This window comes from Schistocerca nitens, chromosome 3, assembly GCF_023898315.1.
Source record: "Schistocerca nitens isolate TAMUIC-IGC-003100 chromosome 3, iqSchNite1.1, whole genome shotgun sequence".
In the NCBI taxonomy this organism is placed as follows: Eukaryota; Metazoa; Arthropoda; class Insecta; order Orthoptera; family Acrididae; genus Schistocerca; species Schistocerca nitens.
In genome coordinates, this window is record NC_064616.1 from 946,934,913 (window position 1) to 946,959,357 (window position 24,445).

Consider the following 24,445-nt stretch of genomic DNA (forward strand, 5'->3'; position numbering starts at 1 on the left):
ACTAAATGAAAACAATTGTAACAGCACCCTCCCACAGCATTAAGGCTCCCACTAGAGCAAACCGTCTTTCCAGCAGTGACTGACATCCTTTTGTAAACAATGTGAATCACCACTCCTCTGGAAGGGGTAAGCAATGTACAGGGTGGCAGCAAGTCAATGAATATTTTAAGCAAATGGTTTAAAAAATTTTATTTAGAAGACCCCAGTCAAATTTTTACAAGTTTGCTCCCAGAGCAACTTCCATAGTGCATACATGACACAAGTTGCCTGCCTTTCAGAACCAACACAGTTCCGTCCAGTTCATGCTGCTGCCAAGAGATGCCCTCAGCCCTCTGCTGAAACTGCTAGCAAATTCACACCACTTGGTTTTGGCAAACACTGTGGGTGGGATACAGGTCACATGTGTGGAGGCTGTAGCATTCTGCAGTGCAGAACACAGTTGCCTCACTCTCTTGTGATCCAGACCTCAAACAGAACTGACATCTTTAATAGCAGGCAAAGCCTCCAGTTCTACGTTTCATGATTGGCGATCAACGTAAGTTAACATGAACTGCCTCCCCTCCTGCTGCCCATTTCAATTAGTAGTTCACCCTCCTACACTGGCCTAAACCTGGTAACTTCCAACCCTAGGCATGCCCCTTGTATACTGTATATTTGAATATATTCTCTTTATTTTACCTAATATCCTGTTCTGTCATTTAATGGCAGCAATGGATGTCCACTTACGAGACCTGACCAAATGATCTGCTGTATGTTGAATTCATAAGCTATATGTAACAACCTTTTTCCCTCCCCATGCCCATGTACATATCCGCAGAGCTTAGGTGAAAAACAAAACAGACATTTGATGAAACATATGTGGACAGGCAAGAAAATACTAAGTATAGGATAACAGATACACCAGCAAGATAATGCAGAGTATAATTACAAAAATTTCCTTTTGTTTATTTAATTTCACCATATCGAATCAAAATGTCAACAATAAATAAATTTTATAAACACAGAATGGGCATAGTGTTAACTATTTAGACATATGGCTATCATGAATAATAGCTTGTAAATTTGATTAATCAGAGTGTGTTAAAAAACAAATTTTTCCCCAAGAAACTAATCATAAAGGGAGGGGGAGGGGGGCACTCATCTTATATTCAGGCTTGTCTTATACACGAGTAAATACCATATTTTTCACTCTGCATGGGAGTGTGTGTAGTATTGAAACTTCCTAGCTGATTAAACAATATGCCAGACTTCATCTGAAAGCTATCAGGCATCTCTTGTCTTCTTTTTGTGTCTATCGGTGACTCAGCACCTAAATTATTTGGTGAGTTAATTCCTTTACTTACTAAATTATTCATAATGTTATTACTAGAGCCCAGATTTTCATGCACTATCAAACCGTAAAACATGCATACATTCATGCAATGTCATATCATTAAATACGCATAATAAAGATAAAGAATTAAAATATGTCACAGAAAATGATGTTTCTAAGTCACAAGGAGTGACATATGCATACTTAGGTGTAGATATTTTGGACAAAGTCTGATCAAGTTGTTAGTTTTTTTTTACACATTTGCTACAAAATATTATTTGTCTTCTTTGTAAACTCAGAATCAGGATACGATCTGATAACTTTGTAATCTTAAAATCAGCAAAACGCACTTATCCACAGGATGATTGCAAAGATTTTTAACCTTTTCAATAAGGGTCTCGGATTCTGCCTGGGGCTCGCAACATTGTTATTTCCAAAGGAAAATGCACAAAATTTGATTTGATGTATCTCTAAATCCAGCAACACGGACAAGTGCTTTTAAGAGTACTTTCAAATGGAAAAAAAGGGCAGCATATGACTTATTGCTGTCAGCAGTTTCAAACCTTTGTATTTTGTGAATCAATTTTCCTTATTCATATCATTGTTTCTAACAGTGTATTCACACAATCAAATTTTAGACTAACGTTTCAGTTACATGATGTAGTCATGGGACAGATATGTTTGACACTTCAAGTTATGATAAATAAAATTAATAGCTTTTCCAGCCTTTATCACATATGGAGCAGCATTGTGCAACAACAACAACAACAATAATAATACCCATTTTTAATTTATTTTTATTGGTACACAGTATACTGACTTCTACCGACAACTACTGAGCTGAAGTAGGGGACTTGAGCTCACTATGCAGTTCACAAACTGCAACAAATTTGCAGAATTGCCTATGTTCTGCACCTTGGTGTGGTTCATATGAATAAATCAATAAAAGATGGTGTCATGCACGTTATTGCAAAAAGAGGACAAAAATGTGATATAAAATGTATTACAAGTGTCCCAATTCATACCACCTTCAAAATATATATTTACCCAGCAAATGGCCACACATGCAAAAATTCATGCAATTTGTGTTTACAAGGAAATCTGGACTCTAGTTACACACCTGCGTCAGAAAGTGAATAACTCTCACAGACTCATAATAATTTGAAATAAAATCATTTCAATAACCAGGAACTGTCACACGCGTGCTTTGTAGTTATAGAATTAATTAATGCTGACTCCAGAACTTCACATTCATTTCTTTTTACAAATTCCAAAAATGTGCATATGTTCAGATGTGTGTGAAGTCTTATGGGACTTAACTGCTAAGGTCATCAGTCCCTAAGCTTACACACTACTTAACCTAAAATATCCTAAGGACAAACACACACACCAATGTCCGAGGGAGGACTCGAACCTCCGCCTAACAATTCCATTATGACAAGTATCAATCAATCCCATTAAGAAGTATAACTAATATTTGAATGAATCTGAGAAAAATTATAGCTGCACACTATACAAAGCACAGTTCACAGCATTACCCTGTCAATATTTATAGAAATCACTTAAGTGAAAAACTAATCGCGACCATGACTACAGCATAGGTACAGTGAATATATACCTGATTCATTGTGGTCTCTGTGCCGCCAGCTGGGTTTAAAATATTTCTTCTGTCTAGTTGATTCAGCATATGGTTCACCTGTTACAAAATACAACACTGGTCAATGTAACTAAGCAGCTATCAGGAACATTTTGTAACATTTGTAAACAAAGGAAAGGAAAAAAATGCAATATCAGAGTCATGTGACTGGCAGAAATGAACACTACATGGTGCAATTTATATAAATTAGGATTATGAACACGAAATCATGACCATCATCATCATCATCTACTACAGGGTGATTATAATTTAGAGTTAAGCTTGCAAAACACTGTAGAAATTACACCATTGGTCAGAATGACATCAAATTGCAATGGAATATTATCGGAGAAGAGGGAAAAGGTAAAGCAGAAGAAACAAAATAGTGTGAAAATTGATCAATAGATGGCACTGTATGTCACAATATGTCAATGAAAACACCTGTCATGTGCATGACCCACTGAAATTGGTACAAACACGACGGGTACATGGTTTTTCCTCCTTTCACATGTGCGACGTTCACCATGACTGTCTCAATGCAGGATCGCATTCTGTTTCTATAGCTGCATTACAACAATGATGACTTTGCATACATTGCTCTGCAGAAGTTCCAGACCCTGGAGGGTTTGAACAAAGGCATTCGTTTGATGACTGCCATGGGTGTGGAGAAAATGATTCAGAAATTCGAAAAGACGGGTTCTTTTTGTGTGCAATGTGGTAGAGGGAGGAAATGAATTGATTCAACGTCAGTGGAAGCAGGGGTCACAGCAATGCAGGGGGAGACAACTGGTGGTGTACAAACATGTAGTGCATGGAAAATTGCCCAAAAACTGGACATACAAATGAGCATGGTGCGTAAAATCTTATGAAACATCCTTCTTTGCTATCCATTGGCAATTATCCATGTTCACAAGTTACTTCCTGTTGACCCACCAGCAAGAGAGACCTTTGCTTTAGTATTTCTTGCTCACATGGAAGTGGACAATGATTGGCAGAGGAATATTTTATGGAAAGATGAAGCCCACTTCACAAAATATGTGAATACACAGAATTGTCCAATATGGGCAACGGAAAATACACACGCAAATCAACCAGTACCACTTCATCCTGAAACGATCACTGTGTGGTGAGGGTTTACAGCATCATTACCATAGTGCCACATTTTTTGTGAAGTGACAGGAGCTTCAGGTCCCGTTCCCTGTACCATCAGTGGTAAGCGCTGTGTGTGTCTTTTGTGCAATGATGTCATTCCAGCTCTCCAACAGCGTGGATGTGTGGATGGGATCATGTTTATGATAGATGGCACACCTCCGCACATTTCAAATCCAGTTAACCAGCTGCTAAAGCACTATTACAGAAATGCTACAATTATCAGCCAAGCCGGTCACGGTGGTCTAGCGGTTCTAGGCACTCAGTCCGGAACCGCGTGACCGCTACGGTCACAGGTTCGAATCCTGCCTCGGGCGTGGATGTGTGTGATGTCCTTAGGTTAGTTAGGTTTAATTAGTTCTAAGTTCTAGGGGACTGATGACCTCAGAAGTTAAGTCCCATAGTGCTCAGAGCCATTTTGAATTATCAGCCACCATTTCTGTTGTATCCGCGGACCCAACCAACCAACCAACCAACTCGCACACATGTGCCCTGACCGTGACATTGCTGGCCACAGTACCTGTCACGGCCGTCGGTGTCTCAGGGCATTACCGCCAATGGAAGAGGATCGCCGTGGCTAAGCTTGGGTCCGCAGCACCCTCTGCCTTTTGCATATAAGGAGAGGAGCACTGGCCCCGAGATGGACAGTCTATTGTCGATTGCCTATTGCTAGCCTTTCGTGGAGTTTGTAGCGGAGCCACTGCAGTCTGATATTTGCTATTGTATTCGAATAGGCTCAGGACACAGATTACTCTTGGATATTACTTGGACTTGTATTGCTGGTACACGTTTCGTCAGAAATAAAGATAAGTTATCTTTTCATTCTAGTGGGCGCAATTCTTGTCATTAAATATTTCTCGGCCAACAGACATAGCTACATCCTCGTCACTACCCACGCTTTATACAATTTGTGGTGGCTGCCCCAAAACTACCACCGAGGACCTTGGGTTTGGGAGCCGTCACAAAAATTTCCCTACAGCCTAGCCATCCCAATCACTTGATTTTAATCTGTACGACTTCTGGCTGTGGGGCTATCTGCAAGATGTTGTGTTCAGTGTTCCGACTGCCAACTTCACTGTATTGAAGGCACGCATTGAGAAAACACATTATGAACGTGACACCGGAAACACTTCCATTAGTTGTGGAACATGCTGTTTCTCCATTTCAACTTCTTGCAGAAAACGGTGGACAGCATTTTGAACATATTTGGTACCAGACACACAGAAATTAATAATCCAATCTGATTTTGATTGATGCTTTCCATGCAGTTGTTGGCCTCAGGCAGTTAAAAACCGATATTTCCCATCTGATGTGACATGACCTTGGCATGATGGATGGGCTTACGTAACTAACAGTATCACACCTGTAGGCCAATGCACACTGAGTAGTACAGTTTGTTTAACGTCAAACGTACACCATAGGCATTGTTGTATGATTCATTTGTCATTTGTAGTAGAGACTCATTAAATTATGAAGCTTACAGTGCCATCTATTGGGTCTGCGTACTATGGGACTTAACTTCTAAGGTCATCAGTCCCCTAGAACTTAGAACTACTTAAACCTAACTAACCTAAGAGCATCACAGACATCCATGCCCAAGGCAGGACTCGAACCTGAGACCGTAGCGGTCGCGCGGTTCCAGACAGTAGCGCCTTTAACCGCTTGGCCACGCCGGCCGGCACAGTGTCATCTATTGCTACATTTTGTACTATTTATTTTTCTTCTGCCATATGTTTTCCCCCTTCTCCAATAATATTCTGTTGCAATTTGATGGCATTCTGACCAGTGGTGTTATTTCTGCAGCAGTTTGAAAATTTAAATTTAATTAGATTAATCCTGTACTACTACTACTACATTTTTATTCAGTTAAGTGTGGTCTAGTGCATCATCACAATTACAAATACCCAGTGAAGTTACCTACACTGTGGTTTTCATAAAGATGAAGTAGTGCACAGGTTGGTGGGGCTATAGACTCTTTGTTACTGAGAAACTTCCCTTTGTCCATTACTGCATGTTTCAACAAATACTACAACCACCATTTGATTGTACAGCGCCATCTTCTCCACGCTATGCCATGTGTCTCTAGGGTATAAGGGTTCAGGACAAAGTTTTGTATTCTTGTGAAAAAGTCTATGAACCTTTGTCAGTGTATATCACGCAGGAAACTGAACATTCTCAGTTATTTCAGAACAAAGTAAAAGAATGCTTGATTAACCACTATTCCTACAACTTACCAGAACACTTGGCCTCAAGAATGTGATTCTGTACAACTCCAATAATTGCATTAGATATATCTTGATGTTGTTAGTATAAAGAAAGCTGACAAGGGTCTGTGTAAAATTAGATAAATGCCTTGTTTGAATAATTAAATAGTTAGGGGTCCTTAGTACTATTAGGGGTAGAGATGGAAGGGGGATGAGGGCGGGGGGTGGGGTCTGTGAACTAATCTAGAAGTAATTACCATAACTGTGCATGTGAATAGATTGGGTCTGGTCATAGTTTGCTATCAGTATATATATATATATATATATATATATATATATATATATATATATATATATATATATATATATATATATATATATAGTTATAATAGAGGGAAACATTCCACATAGGAAAAAATATATCTAAAAACAAAGATAATGTGACTTACCAAATGAAAGTTGAAAGTGCTGGCAGGTCGACAGACACACAAACAAACACAAACATACACACAAAATTCAAGCTTTCGCAACAAACTGTTGCCTCATCAGGAAAGAGGGAAGGAGAGGGAAAGACAAAAGGATGTGGGTTTTAAGGGAGAGGGTAAGGAGTCATTCCAATCCCGGGAGCGGAAAGACTTACCTTAGGGGGAAAAAAGGACGGGTATACACTCGCACACACACACATATCCATCCACACATATACAGACACAAGCAGGCACTGTCTGCTTGTGTCTGTATATGTGTGGATGGATATGTGTGTGTGTGCGAGTGTATACCCGTCCTTTTTTCCCCCTAAGGTAAGTCTTTCCGCTCCCGGGATTGGAATGACTCCTTACCCTCTCCCTTAAAACCCACATCCTTTCGTCTTTCCCTCTCCTTCCCTCTTTCCTGATGAGGCAACAGTTTGTTGCGAAAGCTTGAATTTTGTGTGTATGTTTGTGTTTGTTTGTGTGTCTGTCGACCTGCCAGCACTTTCATTTGGTAAGTCACATTATCTTTGTTAGATAATGTGACTTACCAAATGAAAGTGCTGGCAGGATATGTAGATGTAGTATGAAGTGATTGATTGGAATGACGATATCAGAGAAAATGAATCTGACGTCAACATTACTAATGAGCCAACAGATGAGTTACGTACACTAAGTAATCATACAGCATCAGCTGACACCTTATCAATTCAATATGATTATCAGTATATGAAGTCTACACTAAAATTAATTTTGCAAGAACAAAAAGTAGAACAAAAGAAAACAGATAATGGATTAAAGGAAATTAATTTGGGAACAGCAAAACTTAATTCTAAGTTTGATGCACTGGAACAAAAGGTTATAAACTTTGAAGTGAAATCTGAAGGATGCTGCAAGAAACTAGATTATGAAACACAAGAATGGGGTGAGAAATTAGAAGTTTGTAAGTCAGAAATTAATATGTAGATTGACCATGAAATCAAGGATTTGCAGGATCAAAATGGAGTAACACAAAAAACAATTAATGACATTAGTAACATAAAGGAAGACCAAAGCAAATCCATCAAAGCATGTAATGAGAAACATAGAACATACTGTACGAATAAAGTATCAATAATGACCATGAATTAATTAGTCGTAATATTTCACATGCAGAATATTCTTGTAAAGGCAACACAAGTGTGATTCAGGGAAAACTGAGAAAAATAGAGCAAGCAGCACTTCCTGAGATGCAATAAAAAACAGAAAATGAAGGTACACAAAAGTCCAAATTTGGTATGAACAAGAAATAAAAAAACATATTGCTCATGTATGTGACATAGAAAATCAAGCAAATGTATATAAATTGCATCATTTCTCTTAAGGTAACTATACATCCAGTAGCTTTCATTAGACAGTTTGAGGGCATCTTGCCTGAAAACACAGCAGAACAACAAAAATGAAACTTGTGACAAGTAGATTTGAAGGAGAAGCAAAATCATGGGGAACAGGGGTCAGCAACACATGTAAAACATATAAGGAATTTGTTGAAGCATTATTGAATAAATACTGGTTTTGCAGCACACAAAACAGAGTGAGAGGTGAAGTAGTTGCGCAAAAAGGGTTACGTGGTGAAAAAGTCATTATACCACAAATTAATAGGAGTAAGGTACTAGGGCTGGGAAGGGAAAATTGGTACAGTTGATTCATGAAAGTATAGAGGGTGGATCTCTGGCCACACATGGTCAAATACCTGTTGTCACAGGTAGGAAAAGTAGGTAACAGCAAAAATTCCCTAAAACAAATGAAACACCAGTATATAATGTTGCACAACATGCAATGTTATTACTTCGAACCACAGATAATGGAGTCAAAAAAACTGTTCAAAAAATATAAAATAAAAACTCAGCAGGTTTAGATGAAGTACCAATGTGTGTACTGAAACAATGCATAGTGATTATACAAAACCCGTCAACCAATATAATAAATTATGCATATCCATTACGGATATTTTAGAACCGTGACTGTATATTGAATGTAAATAAGTTATACCAACTGCTACCAGTCACTTTTTTGAATAATAATGCTTTATTCCATAAACTGGTTTTCAAACCTTTTCAGGTTCATCTTCAGATGGTTTCGGGAGGATCCAGGAAGTTACATCATTACTGGTAGTAGCATAATACTGGGTGCTGGTTTGTGACAGTATATGCGGCTTTTTTCAGATATGTCTGCGTCCATTTTGATGTCCAGAGCACTTTCACACAAACTATATTATAATAAATGAATCCCTTTACATCAGGGACATTTCCAGATCAGTTAAAAACATGCAAGAGTTGTACCTCTGCTTAAGAAAGGTAATGCAGAATACATAGAAAATTACCAGCCCATTTCCCTAGTGTCATCATTCTCAAAAATAATAGAAGCGATTATGAAAGACAGAGTAATAAATTACCTGAATAAATACAATCTTTTAAGCAAATCACAGTTTGTTTTCACAAAAGGTGTACTTGATGCTCTTGATAAAGATGAGTATGTCACAGGCATATTTTTGGATCTTTCTAAAGCATTTGATACAGTCAACCACAAGATTCTATTACATAAATTAGAAGCATTAGGAATAAGAGGGTAGCTAATGAAGCTAATGACTGGTTTCGGTCATACCTACCAGATAGGATACAAAGAGTAGAGATAACACATACTTCAAATAGATCCAAACAGTTAGTAAAACTCTTATCAGAATCAAAATACATTAATTAATATAGGGGTTCAGCAAGGTAGCACATCAGGACCAATACTGTTCCTGATATACATCAATGACATTCCCAGTAGTGGTACTCATGTTGAAAAAATTCTCTTCACTAATTACAGCAATATTATAGTCACAGAGAAAACAAGAGAATTCCTTGCCGAGAAAGCACATGAAACTCCCAAGGAAGTTTATGATTGGTCAAGAAGATATTAAGTGACATTGAACATAAAGAAAACTAATGCCATGAACTTCAGTTTGAAGAGAAAAAATGACAATGTTAAATTAAATGTAGATGGCACCTCTATAGACTGTGTAACAAATGCAAAATTTCTAGGATTGAATATTGATTCTCAGCTGAAGGGGTGTGAACACAGAAAGGTACTTGCAAACTATCAGCATGTTATGCCCTTAAAATCCTATCATCAGTGTGTAACATGCAGTGTCTTTTACTTACATATTATTCATATGTACACTCAATTCTTAGCTATGGCATTCTGATTTTGGGGAGCAAATGCACAAAATATGAACACAATTTTCAAACTCCAGAAACGAGCCATAAGGACAATAACCAAAACTACTAGTTGAGCTCAATGTAAAGATCTGTTCAAAACAATGGGGATTTTAATTGCTCCATGTGAATATATTTATCAGTCAGTTTTATACGTCAAAAATAACATTGGTAATTACTGCACATACAGGTCTGTCCATGACCACGCAACAACAGATAGACTCAACTCACCTTCACCAAAAAAACATAAAACTCAAAATAGAATTTTTTTTACCAAAGAATAAAACTGTACAATAAATTACTGAAAGAGATTAAAGAAATTGCAAAAACACACTTCTTTAAAAAGGCAGCTAAAATGCACCTGTTATGCAATACATTTTATACATTGAAGGTTTACTTCGATAAAACAGAGTAGCGGTCTTACAAATAAATAATAATAATAATAATAATACATGCAACATTCCACATAAAACCATAACTTTATGTTTTTTCCAAACTTTTTCCTTTCCAGAAATACTTACCCCAAGCTATGCATAGCACACTACTAACAACTCTTCCTCTTTCTGAACTCATCATCTCACTCATTACGGATGGATGCTGACAAAGCGTTCCAGGATAGCAAATGGGAGGTTGTGGTACAGAAAATGGCCCAGAGATCACCAGTGTGTGTGTGTGTGTGTGTGTGTGTGTGTGTGTGTGTGTAGTGAGTGAAGTGTTATGAAACAACGCGTGTATGGTGTGTGCAGCGACTGATAGTGGGATATGAGTGAACAGTGTGGCACTGCATTATTAAATAAGTTATTTGTAAAAAAAGTATTGTACATCACGAGCAAACCTAATGATTGTCTCTAACTAGAAGTCTGTAAATATATGTGTACATGAATTAGCTTATTTTAAATTGATCTAAACTTGTAAATACTTTGACATGTCCTATATCCTTGTAATAAGAGATCTACAGATGAATAAAGCTGCTGCTGCTGCTGCTACTACTACTACTACTAGTACTACTACTAGTACTAAGATCCCATACTGAAGTTCAATGCCACCAAGATATCAATAAACACAGACTTGATAGTCAGTTCCTGTGAGAGACTGCTAGCAAAAAATTGTCAAAAGCATACTGCATTCGGCTATGCGAGACGAAGTTATCACTTCACTTCTAATAAGCATCATATGGGGATATATTAGGTGGTTGCTTTTGAGAAAGTTGTGAATGAAGCACCTCATTCCATCACAGGAATACCACAACAAAAAGTTTTACATGAAATATCAATCAATGACATGACAAAATATTATTACTACTACACCTCAGAGGGCAATGAAGTTCTTTGTATTGTTACATAATAGAAGGTTACCAGGTGTCCAAGTTAACTGACTGTTTCCTGGTGTTAGTTCTTCCCCTTCTTTCATTCAGAACTATATCTGTCCACTTTAACATTCTTCACTATTATAGTTAAGATGAGAATATTTCTTTGTACTGAGTGCGAAAACAAATTGATTTAAAAAATTTTATTTAGAAGTCCCCAGTCAAATCTATACAAGTTTTCTCCCACAGCAACTTCTGCTGTGCCTACGTGCCAAGTTGCCCGCCTTTCAGAACAAAGGCAGTCTGTCCACTTAAAGCTGCTGACAAGAGACACCCTCACACTCTGCTGAAACTGCTAGTGAATTCACACCATCAGTTTTAGCCAATACCATGCATGGGATACAGGCCATGTGTATGGATGCTGGAGCATTCTGCAGTGCAGATATCAGTTGTCTCAGTCTGTTGTGATCCAGATAATGAGCAAAACAGACCTCTTTCTTGGTAGGCAAGCCTTTGGCTTTGCGTTTCATAACCGGCCACCAACATAACTTAACATGAACCGCCTCCTCATCTTTTGCCCATTTATTTAATTGTTCGTCTTCTTAGACTGCCCTGAACCCGGTAACTTCCTCCCTAGGCATGCTCTTTGTATACTATACGTTTGAATATATTCTATTAAGTTACCTAATTTCCTGTTCTCTCATTTAACAGCAGTCCTGGATGCCCACTTGAAAGACCAGATCATTCAACCTGCTGCACTTTGGAGACATAAGCTGCATGTAATAACCTTCTTCCCTCTCCCTCCCCATGTACAATGGTATCAGAAACATGATTCATTCCCACTGTCTGGTCTATAGGGTGGCTGTTTACTTTTTGTTCATGTTAGATAGTGTGTGGTCTGCCAGAACTCACGGCTGTTATTCTGCTGTGAGTCAAGCCTGGGTGCTGCAGTGCATCGCATACAATGCCACACCAGATACTGCATCTGCACATACCAGCGTCTGGGGCAATGTGTACTGCCAACCTGCAGCAGCGCACCGCTCCAACATGTGCGCACTCACTACACTGAGCTGCGTCTCATTGCACAAGTACATGCTGTGAGCATGGCAGCCCCATTTGTATTTGACTTCCATTGAACCTGTTTACTGTATTAAATTTCTTATACATGTTTTAAACTCTGTTGTTGTTGTTGTTGAAGTATTTCATGCTAAGTTTTTCTGACGAGAAGTTTCTTAAGATATATTTTTGAGAGTTTTCGATTAATCTCCAGGGATGTGCAGATAGCACATTGTGTTTGGTAACCACAGAGTCCCCAGCTGTTCATGACACTTTTTTCCCTTTCATTTTCATGTCTTGATCAATTCTATTTTTTTTTTTTCTTCTTCTTCTTCTTCTTTTCTGTGAGCATCATTTCTCTGCTCTCTGATGAAAGTAGGCTCCTATTCCTTGCTCCGCAGATGTGAGCACCTCAAGGGCTCTATAGACCCTATGCCTCCAATCAGCACCTGCAAGGTTTCCGAAATCGTTGGCACACTAAATCTTTTTCCCTTGATGGGGATTTATTTTTATTGAAAGACCAGGGACAGACGTGAAATCAGCATCTATGCCTTGTAAGAAATGTGACAAACCATAGAGTCTAATGATCCTGGTATTGTCTATCAGTTTACACACACAGTCTTAATTATAAGATGAGCACATGTGTTGCCAAAGCCGATAGGATACAGTGTGACATGCTGGATTGCAGAATGAAAGGAATGAACTTTTTCTGCGTTCTGTTTCTCTTAATTCTGCATCTCTCTACTTTCTCTTTGCTGACCTTTTATTCCTTTTCTGTCCATGCCTTCTGTTTTTCGTATGAAGGTAGCTGCTTGTCTGGTTAAATCAATGCACGAAGCAAAAGTGTATTAAGTATGTACCATAACAAGAGTTCTAATGAATGATGATGAAGAATTGATCTGTTGTACCCCTGTACGTTGATAAGAGAGGATATGATAACTTGTGGCTGTTATCTCCCAGAGGGTAATGAACTTTTGTTGATATGATGAGATGTAAGACATTGTTTTATTTAGGTTACTTGTGAGCAGACAAGAGGTCCTGTCATTCATGTGGTTGAAGGCAATTATGTACAGAGAAGAGTTCTTCTGCCAGCTGTTTCAAGTGATGTTATTTCTGTTGTACAGATAATGTTTTGTTGTTGAAGCTGAGGAGGACAAAATAAATGCTAATTATGTTGCTAATTGTATGACAGAAGATGATTCAGTGATGTTAAATTGTTTATTTTATGCTCCCACACCAACAGCTCAGAGCAGAACCGTTAACCATGATTCATTTTACCATGCAGTCAGCTTCCGGTTGAGGTAATGTTTTCAGAGTCATTTAAATTGCAGGTTATGTTACCAGTGAACGCTTACTAAACAGAGACCACATGGTGCAAACCCATGGACTGCCACAGCTGTTGCCTTGTAATAAGCCAGCAACATCCCAGCACACTACCACTTTTCTCACCCTTCTTCATCTTGTTTGTCAAATTAAGTCTAATTTTCTTTTTTGTGTACAATTTATAAGTAACGAACTGACTAGGTTTTCAGTGACAATGTACTGAGAGTATTATATAGAGTATAAATATTATGTGGTTGTCACACTGCAGTGGTACCAGTTGAGTCTAACAGCAGATTGGGTTTCACTAGACATGACCTGCACCTCAATAGGTTAGGGAACGGGAGGCTGGCAAAGCTTATAGGTGACAGTGTAGTGGGTGGTTGTAGGAACACTCATGGAAAAATTCCTGTAGTATTTGGTGTTAGAGCTGCACCTTTCTTAGATTGAAGTCAGCTCATAGGTATACCTGATTAAAGGAAGTCCCTCTAGCATAGGAATCACCTTCAGAGAATCTCAGGTAGCCAAGTAGAGAAGAATTAGCATATTTCATCAAAACATAAGAGGTATTGAAGATAAAGTTAGTGAACTGCTTATATATGTTGACTGTGAAATTATTGGTATGTTGGAGCACCACTTAAATAATTTGACAATTCTGAGGCTTCCTTTACCAGGGTACAGATTCGCTGCCAGTTTTTCAAGGAGTTCCTTGTGGGGTGGGGGAGTGGCTATGTACGTTAAAAAACAGTATTCCATTTGAATTTGTAGATGTATCATGACACTGCACTGAACAGATATTTGAATGTTGTGCAGGGGCAGTTGAACTCAAAAAAGGAAACTTCTAATTTTTGTTGTTTATAGGTCTGCTAACTCTCACTTCTGAGAATTTCTGCTCAAGCTACAGATGATTCTTGATTCACTTTATACTAAGTACCAGAAATTAGTTATATATGGTGACTTCAACATTAATTTTGTATATAATGGTGCGAGAAAAAGGATGTTGGTAGATCTCATAAATTCATATGATCTGATGCAGACTGTGGTTTTCTCAACCAGGGTGCAGGGGAACAGTAGCACAGCCATACACAATATTTTTATTCATTCTTCATTACTGGATGGGCATTCTGTTAGTAAAAGGGTGCATGGCCTTTCAGACCATGATGCACAAATTATGACACTAAAAGGCTTTTGCACTCAAACAAACGTTACATGTAATTACAAATTAAGTAGGAAAGATACTCCAATGGTAAAAGAGTGTTTCTCAAACCTCGTTAAGGAACAAGAGTGGCAGGGTCTTTCTAATGCCGATTACATAGATGACAAATGAAACACTTTCCTTAACAGATTTCGCATGCCCTTTGAGAGCTGCTTTCCATTAGTGAGTTCTAAATGGGGTATTAGCAGTAGGTAGCCTGGATAGCTGACTAGCGGGATAAGGATATCATGTAGAACAAAGTGGGTTTTATACCAAAATGTTAGAAGTAGTCACAATCAAGCAACAGTAGCTCATTACAAACAGTATTGTAAGGTGCTTAAAATGTTATTAGGAAGACAAAGACTATGTGGTATGCAAATAGAATAGCTAATTCACAGGATAAAATTAAAACCATATGGTCAGTTGTGAAAGAAGTGTGTGGTCAGCAGCACAAGGTTGACAGTATGAAGTCAGTTTGTAGTAAATGTTAGCTCTGTACTTAGACATATTTGTAATTTTTCCTTTAAGAAATGTCAGTTTCCTGAATGACTGCAGTTCTCGGTAGTGAAGTCACTTCATAAAAAGGGAGAAAGGGATAAGGTAAACAATTTTGGACCTATTTCTATGCCATCAGTGTTTGCTTAGGTTATTGAAAAGGTTGTGTATGTAACGATAATTTATCATTTTATATCACATAATTTGCTATTAAATGTACAGTTTGGCTTTATAAGTGATTCACAATTGAAAATGATATATTCTCTTTTGTCTGTGAGGTAATGGATGGATTAAAGAAAAGGTTTCAAAAGCTACGCATCTTTTTTGATTTAACTAAGGCATTTGATTGTGTTGATAACAAAATAATGCTCCAGAAGTTGGACCATTACGTAATATGGGGAGTATCTCACAATTGGTTCACCTCTTGCTTTAGCAACACACACCAAAATGTCTTTATTCAGTGTTGAGAATGGCTGTGATGTGGGGCATGGTCAAATGGTGGGTGCCCCAGGGATCAGTGTTGGGGCCACTTCTGATCCTTATTTACACAAATAATATGCCCTTTAGTATTACAGGGAATTCTAAAATATTTCCGTTTGCTGATGGTACTAGCTTTGTAGTAAAGGATGCTGTGTACAACACTGGCTTGATATCAAATAGTGCAGTTTATGACATAAGTTCATGGCTTGTAGAAAATAAACCCTAAATCACAGTAAGACTCAGGTTTTACAGTTTCTAACACGCAATCCAACAAGAAAAAAGTTTTAATTTCACATAATGGGCATACGACTAGTGAAATTGAACAGTTCAAAATGCTAGGTGTTCAGATAGATAGTAAACTGTCGTGGAAAGCCCATGTTCATGATCTTATTCGAAGGCTAAATGCTACCATTTTTACTTTTTGAACGGTATCTGAAATAAGGATCATTCAACATGAAAATTAGTCTACATTGCTTATTTTCATTCGGTGATGTGATGTGGTATAATATTTTGTGATAACTCTTCTCATTCTCTAAGGATATTTTTGGCTCACAAATGGGTATTTCAGGCAATAAATGATGTAAGTTTATGAACCTCTTGTTGACCCCTGTTCACTAGTCTGGAAATACTGACATTAGCCTCTCAATATAAATATTCTTTGTTGTTGTCAGCTTATTCCCAAGACATAGCAGCCTTCACTCATTTAATACTAGGAAGAAATACAATCTGCATTTGGATTGCACTTTCGTGCAGAAAGGTGTGCAGCATACAGCTACATCCATTTTCAATAAGCTACCACAAGAATTCAAAAATCTTAGCAGTAAACCATACCCTTTCAGATCGAAACTGATGAGTTTTGTCATGGGTCACTCCTCCTATTCTGTCAAGATGTTGCTTGCAAAATTAAAATGTTTCCTATTTTAAATTGTTGACTGTGTTTACTCAAACTTATAGCTTGCCTTTTTGGTTCATAAATATTTCATTTTATCTGTTATTACTTTTCTGTTGTAATTTAATGTACTGACACATTACATGACCTTGGAGATTTGCTCCTCAATTTGGTCCTACGGAACTAGATGTATAAATAAACAAATAAGTGACCATTAATATTTTTTTTGAGGATGGCCCAGGTGCACTCGTATTTGTATTATGTAGGAAGTTTATGTATTTGTGAAGAGTTTTAGGTGTTTAAAGGTACCCTCTATCATCTAATGTATAGATCTTTGTCATGTGGTGAATTTAACTACTTTTGTTGTTCAACTTTGTTGTAGAATTTCGGTGATATATTACATTTCACTTGTAGATCTCTTTTATTGGCAAGATTTTTGTTTTTTCTTTACAAATCTTTCCTGTCCTGTGACCACAGAAGTCAACATTTACTTTTTCCTTACCTATGTGTTTTACCCAACATATCAAGTCCTGCAGTACTCTATCACATGCTCCAACAATTACGTATCAAAATTTCTGTTTGCTTGAGGTGACTTTGTTGTACATTTTATGCAGACAACTAACTCCTAAAACCACTGGCCAGTGTTTCCTGAATTTTGTGTTGGCTGAAATTCAACACAGAGATGCACTCTGCCCCATATTTCTGTTTTAAATTTAAAACAAGTACAGTACAAATAATCTGAAATAACCCACTATATTTTTTATCATACAAACATTTAGATCACTTCAGTACAAATCTGGTGTCACTCTGTGTGGATTATTACCGGAGTTTGATTGTCTGTTAGCGAGCACTGTCTTACTCTATTTTTATGCATACTTAGTGTTATGCTGCTGGTACACACCAGCAGTTCAGGTATACATGCCGACGTCGCAAGCTGAAGATGAACAGATAGAGAAAGTGTATGAGGATATTGAAAGGGTAATGCAGGATGTAAAGGGGGACGAAGATCTAATAGTCATGGGCGACTGGAATGCAGTTGTAGGGGAAGGAGTAGAAGAAAAGGTTACAGGAGAATATGGGCTTGGGACAAGGAATGAAAGAGGAGAAAGACTAATTGAGTTCTGTAACAAGTTTCAGCTAGTAATAGCGAATACCCTGTTCAAGAATCACAAGAGGAGGAGGTATACTTGGAAAAGGCCAGGAGATACGGGAAGATTTCAATTAGATTACATCATGGTCAGACAGAGATTCCGAAATCAGATACTGGATTGTAAGGTGTACCCAGGAGCAGATATAGACTCAGATCACAATGTAGTAGTGATGATTCTATTTGCATACCACATAGTCTTTGTCTTCCTAATAACATTTTAAGCACCTTACAATACTGTTTGTAATGAGCTACTGTTGCTTGATTGTGACTACTTCTAACATTTTGGTATAAAACCCACTTTGTTCTACTATACAGTATGAAGTCATCACTACTACAGTATGAAGTAGCTATAGATACAGCAATAAGGAATAGTGCAGTAGGCAGTTCAGTTGAAGAGGAATGGACATCTCTAAAAAGGGCCATCACAGAAGTTGGGAAGGAAAACATAGGTACAAAGAAGGTAGCTGCGAAGAAACCATGGGTAACAGAAGAAATACTTGAGTTGATTGATGAAAGGAGGAAGTACAAACATGTTCCGGGAAAATCAGGAATACAGAAATACAAGTCACTGAGGAATGAAATAAATAGGAGGTGCAGGGAAGCTAAGACGAAATGGCTGCAGGAAAAATGTGAAGACATCGAAAAAGATATGATTGTCGGAAGGACAGACTCAGCATACAGGAAAGTCCAAACAACCTTTGGTGACATTAAAAGCAACGGTGGTAACATTAAGAGTGCAATGGGAATTCCACTGTTAAATGCAGAGGAGAGAGCAGATAGGTGGAAACAATACATTGAAAGCCTCTATGAGGGTGAAGATTTGGCGGATGTGATAGAAGAAGAAACAGGAGTCGATTTAGAAGAGATAGGGGATCCAGTATTAGAATCGGAATTTAAAAGAGCTTTGGAGGACTTACAGTCAAATAAGGCTGAAGGGATCGATAACATTCCATCAGACTTTCTAAAATCATTGGGGGGAAGTGGCAACAAAACGACTATTCACGTTGGTGTGTAGAATATATGAGTCTGGCGAAATACCATCTGACTTTCGGAAAAGCATCATCCACACAATTCCGAAGACGGCAAGAGCTGACAAGTGCAAGAATTATCGCACAATCAGCTTAGCAGCTCATGCATCGAAGCTGCTTACAAGAATAATATACAGAAGAATGGAAAAGAAAATTGAGAATGCACTAGGTGACGATCAGTTTGGCTTTAGGAAAAGTAAAGGGACGAGAGAGGCAATTCTGACATTACGGCTAATAATGGAAGCAAGGCTAAAGAAAAATCAAGACACTTTCATAGGATTTGTCGTCCTGGAAAATGCGTTCGACAGTATAAAATGGTGCAAGCTGTTCGAGATTCTGAAAAAAGTAGGGGTAAGCTATAGGGAGAGACGGGTCATATAAAATATGTACAACAACCAAGAGGGAATAATAAGAGTGGACGATCAAGAACGAAGTGCTCGTATTAAGAAGGGTGTAAGACAAGGCTGTACCCTTTCACCCCTACTCTTCAATCTGTACATCGAGGAGGCAATGATGGAAATAAAATAAAGGTTCAGGAGTGGAATTAAAATACAAGGTGAAAGGATATCAATGATACGATTCGCTGATGACATTGCTACCCTGAGTGAAAGTGAAGAATTAAATTATCTGCTGAACGGAATGAACAGTCTAATGAGTACACAATATGGTTTGAGTGTAAATCGGAGAAAGACGAACGTAATGAGAAGTAGTAGAAATGAGAACAAAGAGAAACTTAACATCACGATTGATGGTCACGAAGTCAATGAAGTTAAGGAATTCTGCTACCTAGGCAGTAAAATAACCAATGACGGACGGAGCAAGGAGGACATCAAAAGCAGACTCGCTATGTCAAAAAAGGCATTTCTGGCCAAGAGAAGTCTACTAATATCAAATACCGGCCTTAATTTGAGGAAGAAATTCCTGAGGATGTACATCTGGAGTACAGCATTGTATGGTAGTGAAACATGGACTGTGGGAAAACCGGAACAGCAGAGAATCGAAGCATTTGAGATGTGCTGCTATAGACGAATGTTGAAAATTAGGTGGACTGATAAGGTAAGGAATGAGGAGGTTCTACGCAGAATCGGAGAGGAAAGGAATATGTGGAAAACACTGATAAGGAGATGGGACAGGATGATAGGACATCGGCTAAGACATGAGGGAATGGCTTCCATGGTACTAGAGGGAGCTGTAGAGGGCAAAAACTGTAGAGGAAGACAGAGATTGGAATATGTCAAGCAAATAATTGAGGATGTAGGTTGCAAGTGCTACTCTGAGATGAAGAGGCTAGCACAGGAAAGGAATTCGTGGCTGGCCGCATCAAACCAGTCAGTAGACTGATGACCCAAAAAAAAAAAAAAAAAAAAAAAAAAAAAACCACCAGCTGTGCTTCAAAGAACATTTGCTTCTAGATCGCCACCCCCCCCCCCCCCCTCGCCCTTCTCACTCTTCCTCCTCCTTTGCACCTACCTCTCTGCTCTTTCCCCTCCTGCAAGACATACGTTACACAGCAGATAATACCCCACTCCATCACCCTAATAGAGAGAAGTGCCATTAAATTTTGTCAATGCCACACACGCATAGCTCTCCTTCCCTGCAGGATAACCTACATGCTCTTCTCCCATCAGTCAGAAGTTTGTTTAGGAACAATGCATGTGCTTCTGTCACATAGAACCACATTCTAGCTGAGAATCTTTTCATACTTTATTAACTGCTTATAACCTCACTGCAGTAGTTCCCTTCTTCGTGTGAAGTGTTACGGATGTATGAGGATAATGTTAGCTGTTTCATCACTGTGCACAAACATTATAATTATCTCTATTGGAGTTTGCCTTGTGTTTCTCCATGCCTAGAACTTTGTTTTACATGCTTATTTTATGCCACATCACAGTTCCATGATATTCTGAAAACAGTAAACTCTAAGATCAGTGGACAAGACAGTTTTTCCAGAACTTTGTCATTTTAGAGGAAAAACTAAGGTTGTAACGAATCCTCATTTTCAATCGACAATCAAACAAGTGCTGTGCTGGTCTTTTCCTTCAGTTTTTCTAGTTGTAATTTTAATTATAGAGAACAGTTTGTTGACAATTGTTGTTTGTAAAACACTGCAGTTGAGTGATGCTACTGGGAAAAAAATTAAATCTATGTATTACTCTAAGCATTAGATCTTGTACTTTCTTGGTGTATTTTCATATTTCATCTCCTTAAATTAATGTCAATTAATAACTTTTCCTGTGTTTTTCTGCTAAAGGGATGTAGGGTCGTACCATGGTGTTGATGATTTAATGAGCAGTATTTTTACGTAATCCTAATGGATATTAATGATTTATCACAGATCTTTAAATATTTAAGGTCATACCAGATCCTCATTTGGCAGCTGGACAATATTTTGTTCTATGTTGAGTACTAACTTATGAGAAATTTTGATTATAGCTACCCATTTTGAGACCTATATTATCACTCAGACAAAAAAGTCACCCTTCAGACCACTACTTGGTCACATTTCAACCTGGTTAATTATCATTTGTCTCAGTTTTAACTAATTAATTCACATGTAAAACTAAGTGATATACGTACACACTACTATCCCATGAGGTAATTTAAAATGGTTTTTAAATGAATAGGTATATCTTTCGTTTTGCTTTTCTGAGATTTTCACTATGATGTGGCTGCATTGGCCATTTCCAATGATGTATCCAAGTTAAGGCAGTGATAACTCATTAGATGCTCTGGCTAGTTTATGCTACAATTTTTTTCCAGCCAAAACTACTCCAGAACTCTGATCTGGGTGTAACACTTATCTCTCTCTCTCTCCCCCCCCCCCTCTCTCCCTCTCTCTCTCTCTCTCTCTCTCTCTCTCTCTCTCTCTCTATGCCTAAGTATGACATAGTGGACCATGTTTTGAAGGACTGTTACTCTATGATGTGATACAAGGTAATGTAAATTGAGTAGGTAGAATGTTAATATTAGAAATTCATGGGTTTTGATGCACAGCCTTTGTTATCCCCTGATTTCACCCGTAACTCCAGGATTTTGTCAGTATAAAAAAAAGGCTTTGTACTTCACTACTTCAACATGAGTTAATATAGATAAGGTTTGGCTTATACAAGTTTTATGGTACACTATCTCTACAACTTAGTAAGTGACACCTCCATTTTACTGAAATATGTTAATGTTTCGTAGCCTGAGCAACTTTGTGCGACTACTAGCCGCAAAAATAGTTTGACGACATAGCAAGTTTTGAATTAAGTTATTACCCTTTTTCAAATGCACTTAGTCCAGTTCTAACCCACACCACATGTTAATGTTCTGCATTAAGCTGATTTATTATGTTTCTTACCCAAATACTTTGATTATAACAGAATTATGTATTCTGTCATGCTGTTGTTGCATTTAATATTATGGTATTAGTTCAACTATGAAGAAACGTAATTAATATTTTAAAGCAATACAAACAACTACACATTTTAGCAGGGGGGAGGGGGGGGGCTGTAAACCATTTAAAGATCAGTGCTGATCCAGTTTGGACAGCTTCTGCTTTCTATGACAATGAGTTTACTACTGAAACAGTAAATTAATAATAGATTTTTTTCTCCTCAACCTAACAGAAACCACAATAGTTCATTCCCCCTTGTGAAGCTTTCTGGAATGATTTTACTTCGTATATTTTAAGAACTGATAATCTGGACGATGATGATTTCAGTTATTACAGGAGCTATTGCATTGCCGCACAAAATCTGAACAGTTAATATTTTACTGTTTTCTTAACTCATGAAATTTGATAAACTTGACTACATCTAAGTCCCCTGCAACTTACACTAAATGAAAACAATTGTAACAGGACCCTCCCAAAGCATTAAGGCTCCCACTAGGGCAAACCGTCTTTCCAGCAGTGATTGACATCCTTTTGTAAACAATGTGAGTCACCACTCCTCTTGAACGGGTAAGCAATGTACAGGGTGGCAGTAAGTCAAGCAATATTTTAAGCAACTGGTTTATAAAATTTTATTTAGAAGACCCCAGTCAAATCCCTACAAGTTTGCTCCTAGAGCAACTTCCATAGTGCATACATGACACAAGTTGCCTGCCTTTCAGAACCAATGCAGTTCCTTCCAGTTCACGCTGCTGACAAGAGATGCCCTCAGCCCTCTGCTGAAACTGCTAGCGAATTCACATCAGCGTGGGTGGGATACAGGTTACATGTGTGGATGCTGGAGCATTCTGTAGCGCAGAACACAGTTGCCTCACTCTCTTGTGATCCAGACCTCAAGCAGAACATACTTCTTTCATGGCAGGCAAAGCCTCCAGTTCTACGTTTCATGATTGGCAATCAACGTAAGTTAACATGAACCACCTCCCCTTCTGCATCCCATTTCAATTAGAAGTTCAATCTCCTAAACTGGCCTAAACCTGGTAACTTCCAACCCTAGGCGTACCCCTTGTATACTGTAAATTTGAATATATTCTCTTTATTTTACCTAATTTCCTGTTCTGTCGTTTAACAGCAGCAATGGATGTCCACTTACAAGACCTGACCAAATGATCTGCTGTATGTTGTCGACGTAAGCCATATGTAACAACCTTTTCCCCTCCCCCTGCTCATGTACATACCTGCAGAGCACAGGTGAAATACAGACATTTGATGGAACATATGTGGACACGCAAGAAAATACAAAGTATAAGATTACAGATACACCAGCAAGATAATGCAGAGAATAATTACAAAAATTTCCTTTTGCTTATTATTTTCCCCATATTGTATCAAAATGTCAACAATAAATATATTGCATAAATACAGAATAGGCATAATGTTAACTATTTAGACATATCAGTTTCATGAATAAGAGTTTGTAAATTTGATTAGTCAGAGTGTGTTTATCCCAAGACACCACTCATAAAAAGGAGGGGGGGGGGGACTTATCTTATAGTCAGGCTTGTCTTATACACGAGTAAATACCATATTTTTCACTCTGCATGGGAGTGTGTGTAGTATTGAAACTTTCTAGCTGATTAAACAATGTGCCAGACTTCATCTGAAAGCTAGCAGGCATCTCTTGTCTTCTTTATGTGCCTATCAATGACTCAGCACCTAAATTATTAGGTGAGTTAATTCCTTTACTTATTAAATTACTCATAATATTATTACTAGAGCCCAGATTTTCAGGCACTATCAAATCGAAAAACATGCATACATTCATGCAATGTCATATCATTAAATACGCATAATAAGGCAGATAAAGAATTAAAATATGTCACAGAAAATGATGTTTCTATGTCACAAGAAGTGATAGATGCATATTTAGGTGAAGAAATTTTGGACAAAGTCTGATCAAGTTGATAGTTGTTTTACACTTTTGCTAGAAAATATTTCTCTCTTCTTTGAAAACTCAAAATCAGGATTTGATATGATAACTTTGTTATCTTAAAAACAACAACACCTACTTCTCCACAGAATGATTGCAAAGATCTTTAACCTTTACAATACCTGCTCGGGACTGCACGTGTGGCTTCCAACTTCG

The 24,445-nt window shown here is 37.9% G+C and overlaps 1 protein-coding gene across 1 annotated transcript in view; it reads right to left on the reverse strand.

The window, feature by feature from the left end:
* Positions 1–24,445, reverse strand: part of LOC126249022 (uncharacterized) — a 907,745-nt gene that overhangs the window by 385,153 nt on the left and 498,147 nt on the right. The window contains exon 17 of the mRNA XM_049950624.1: positions 2,931–3,008. Coding sequence (XP_049806581.1) covers positions 2,931–3,008 — 78 coding nt within the window. The remainder of the gene's footprint in view (positions 1–2,930; positions 3,009–24,445) is intronic.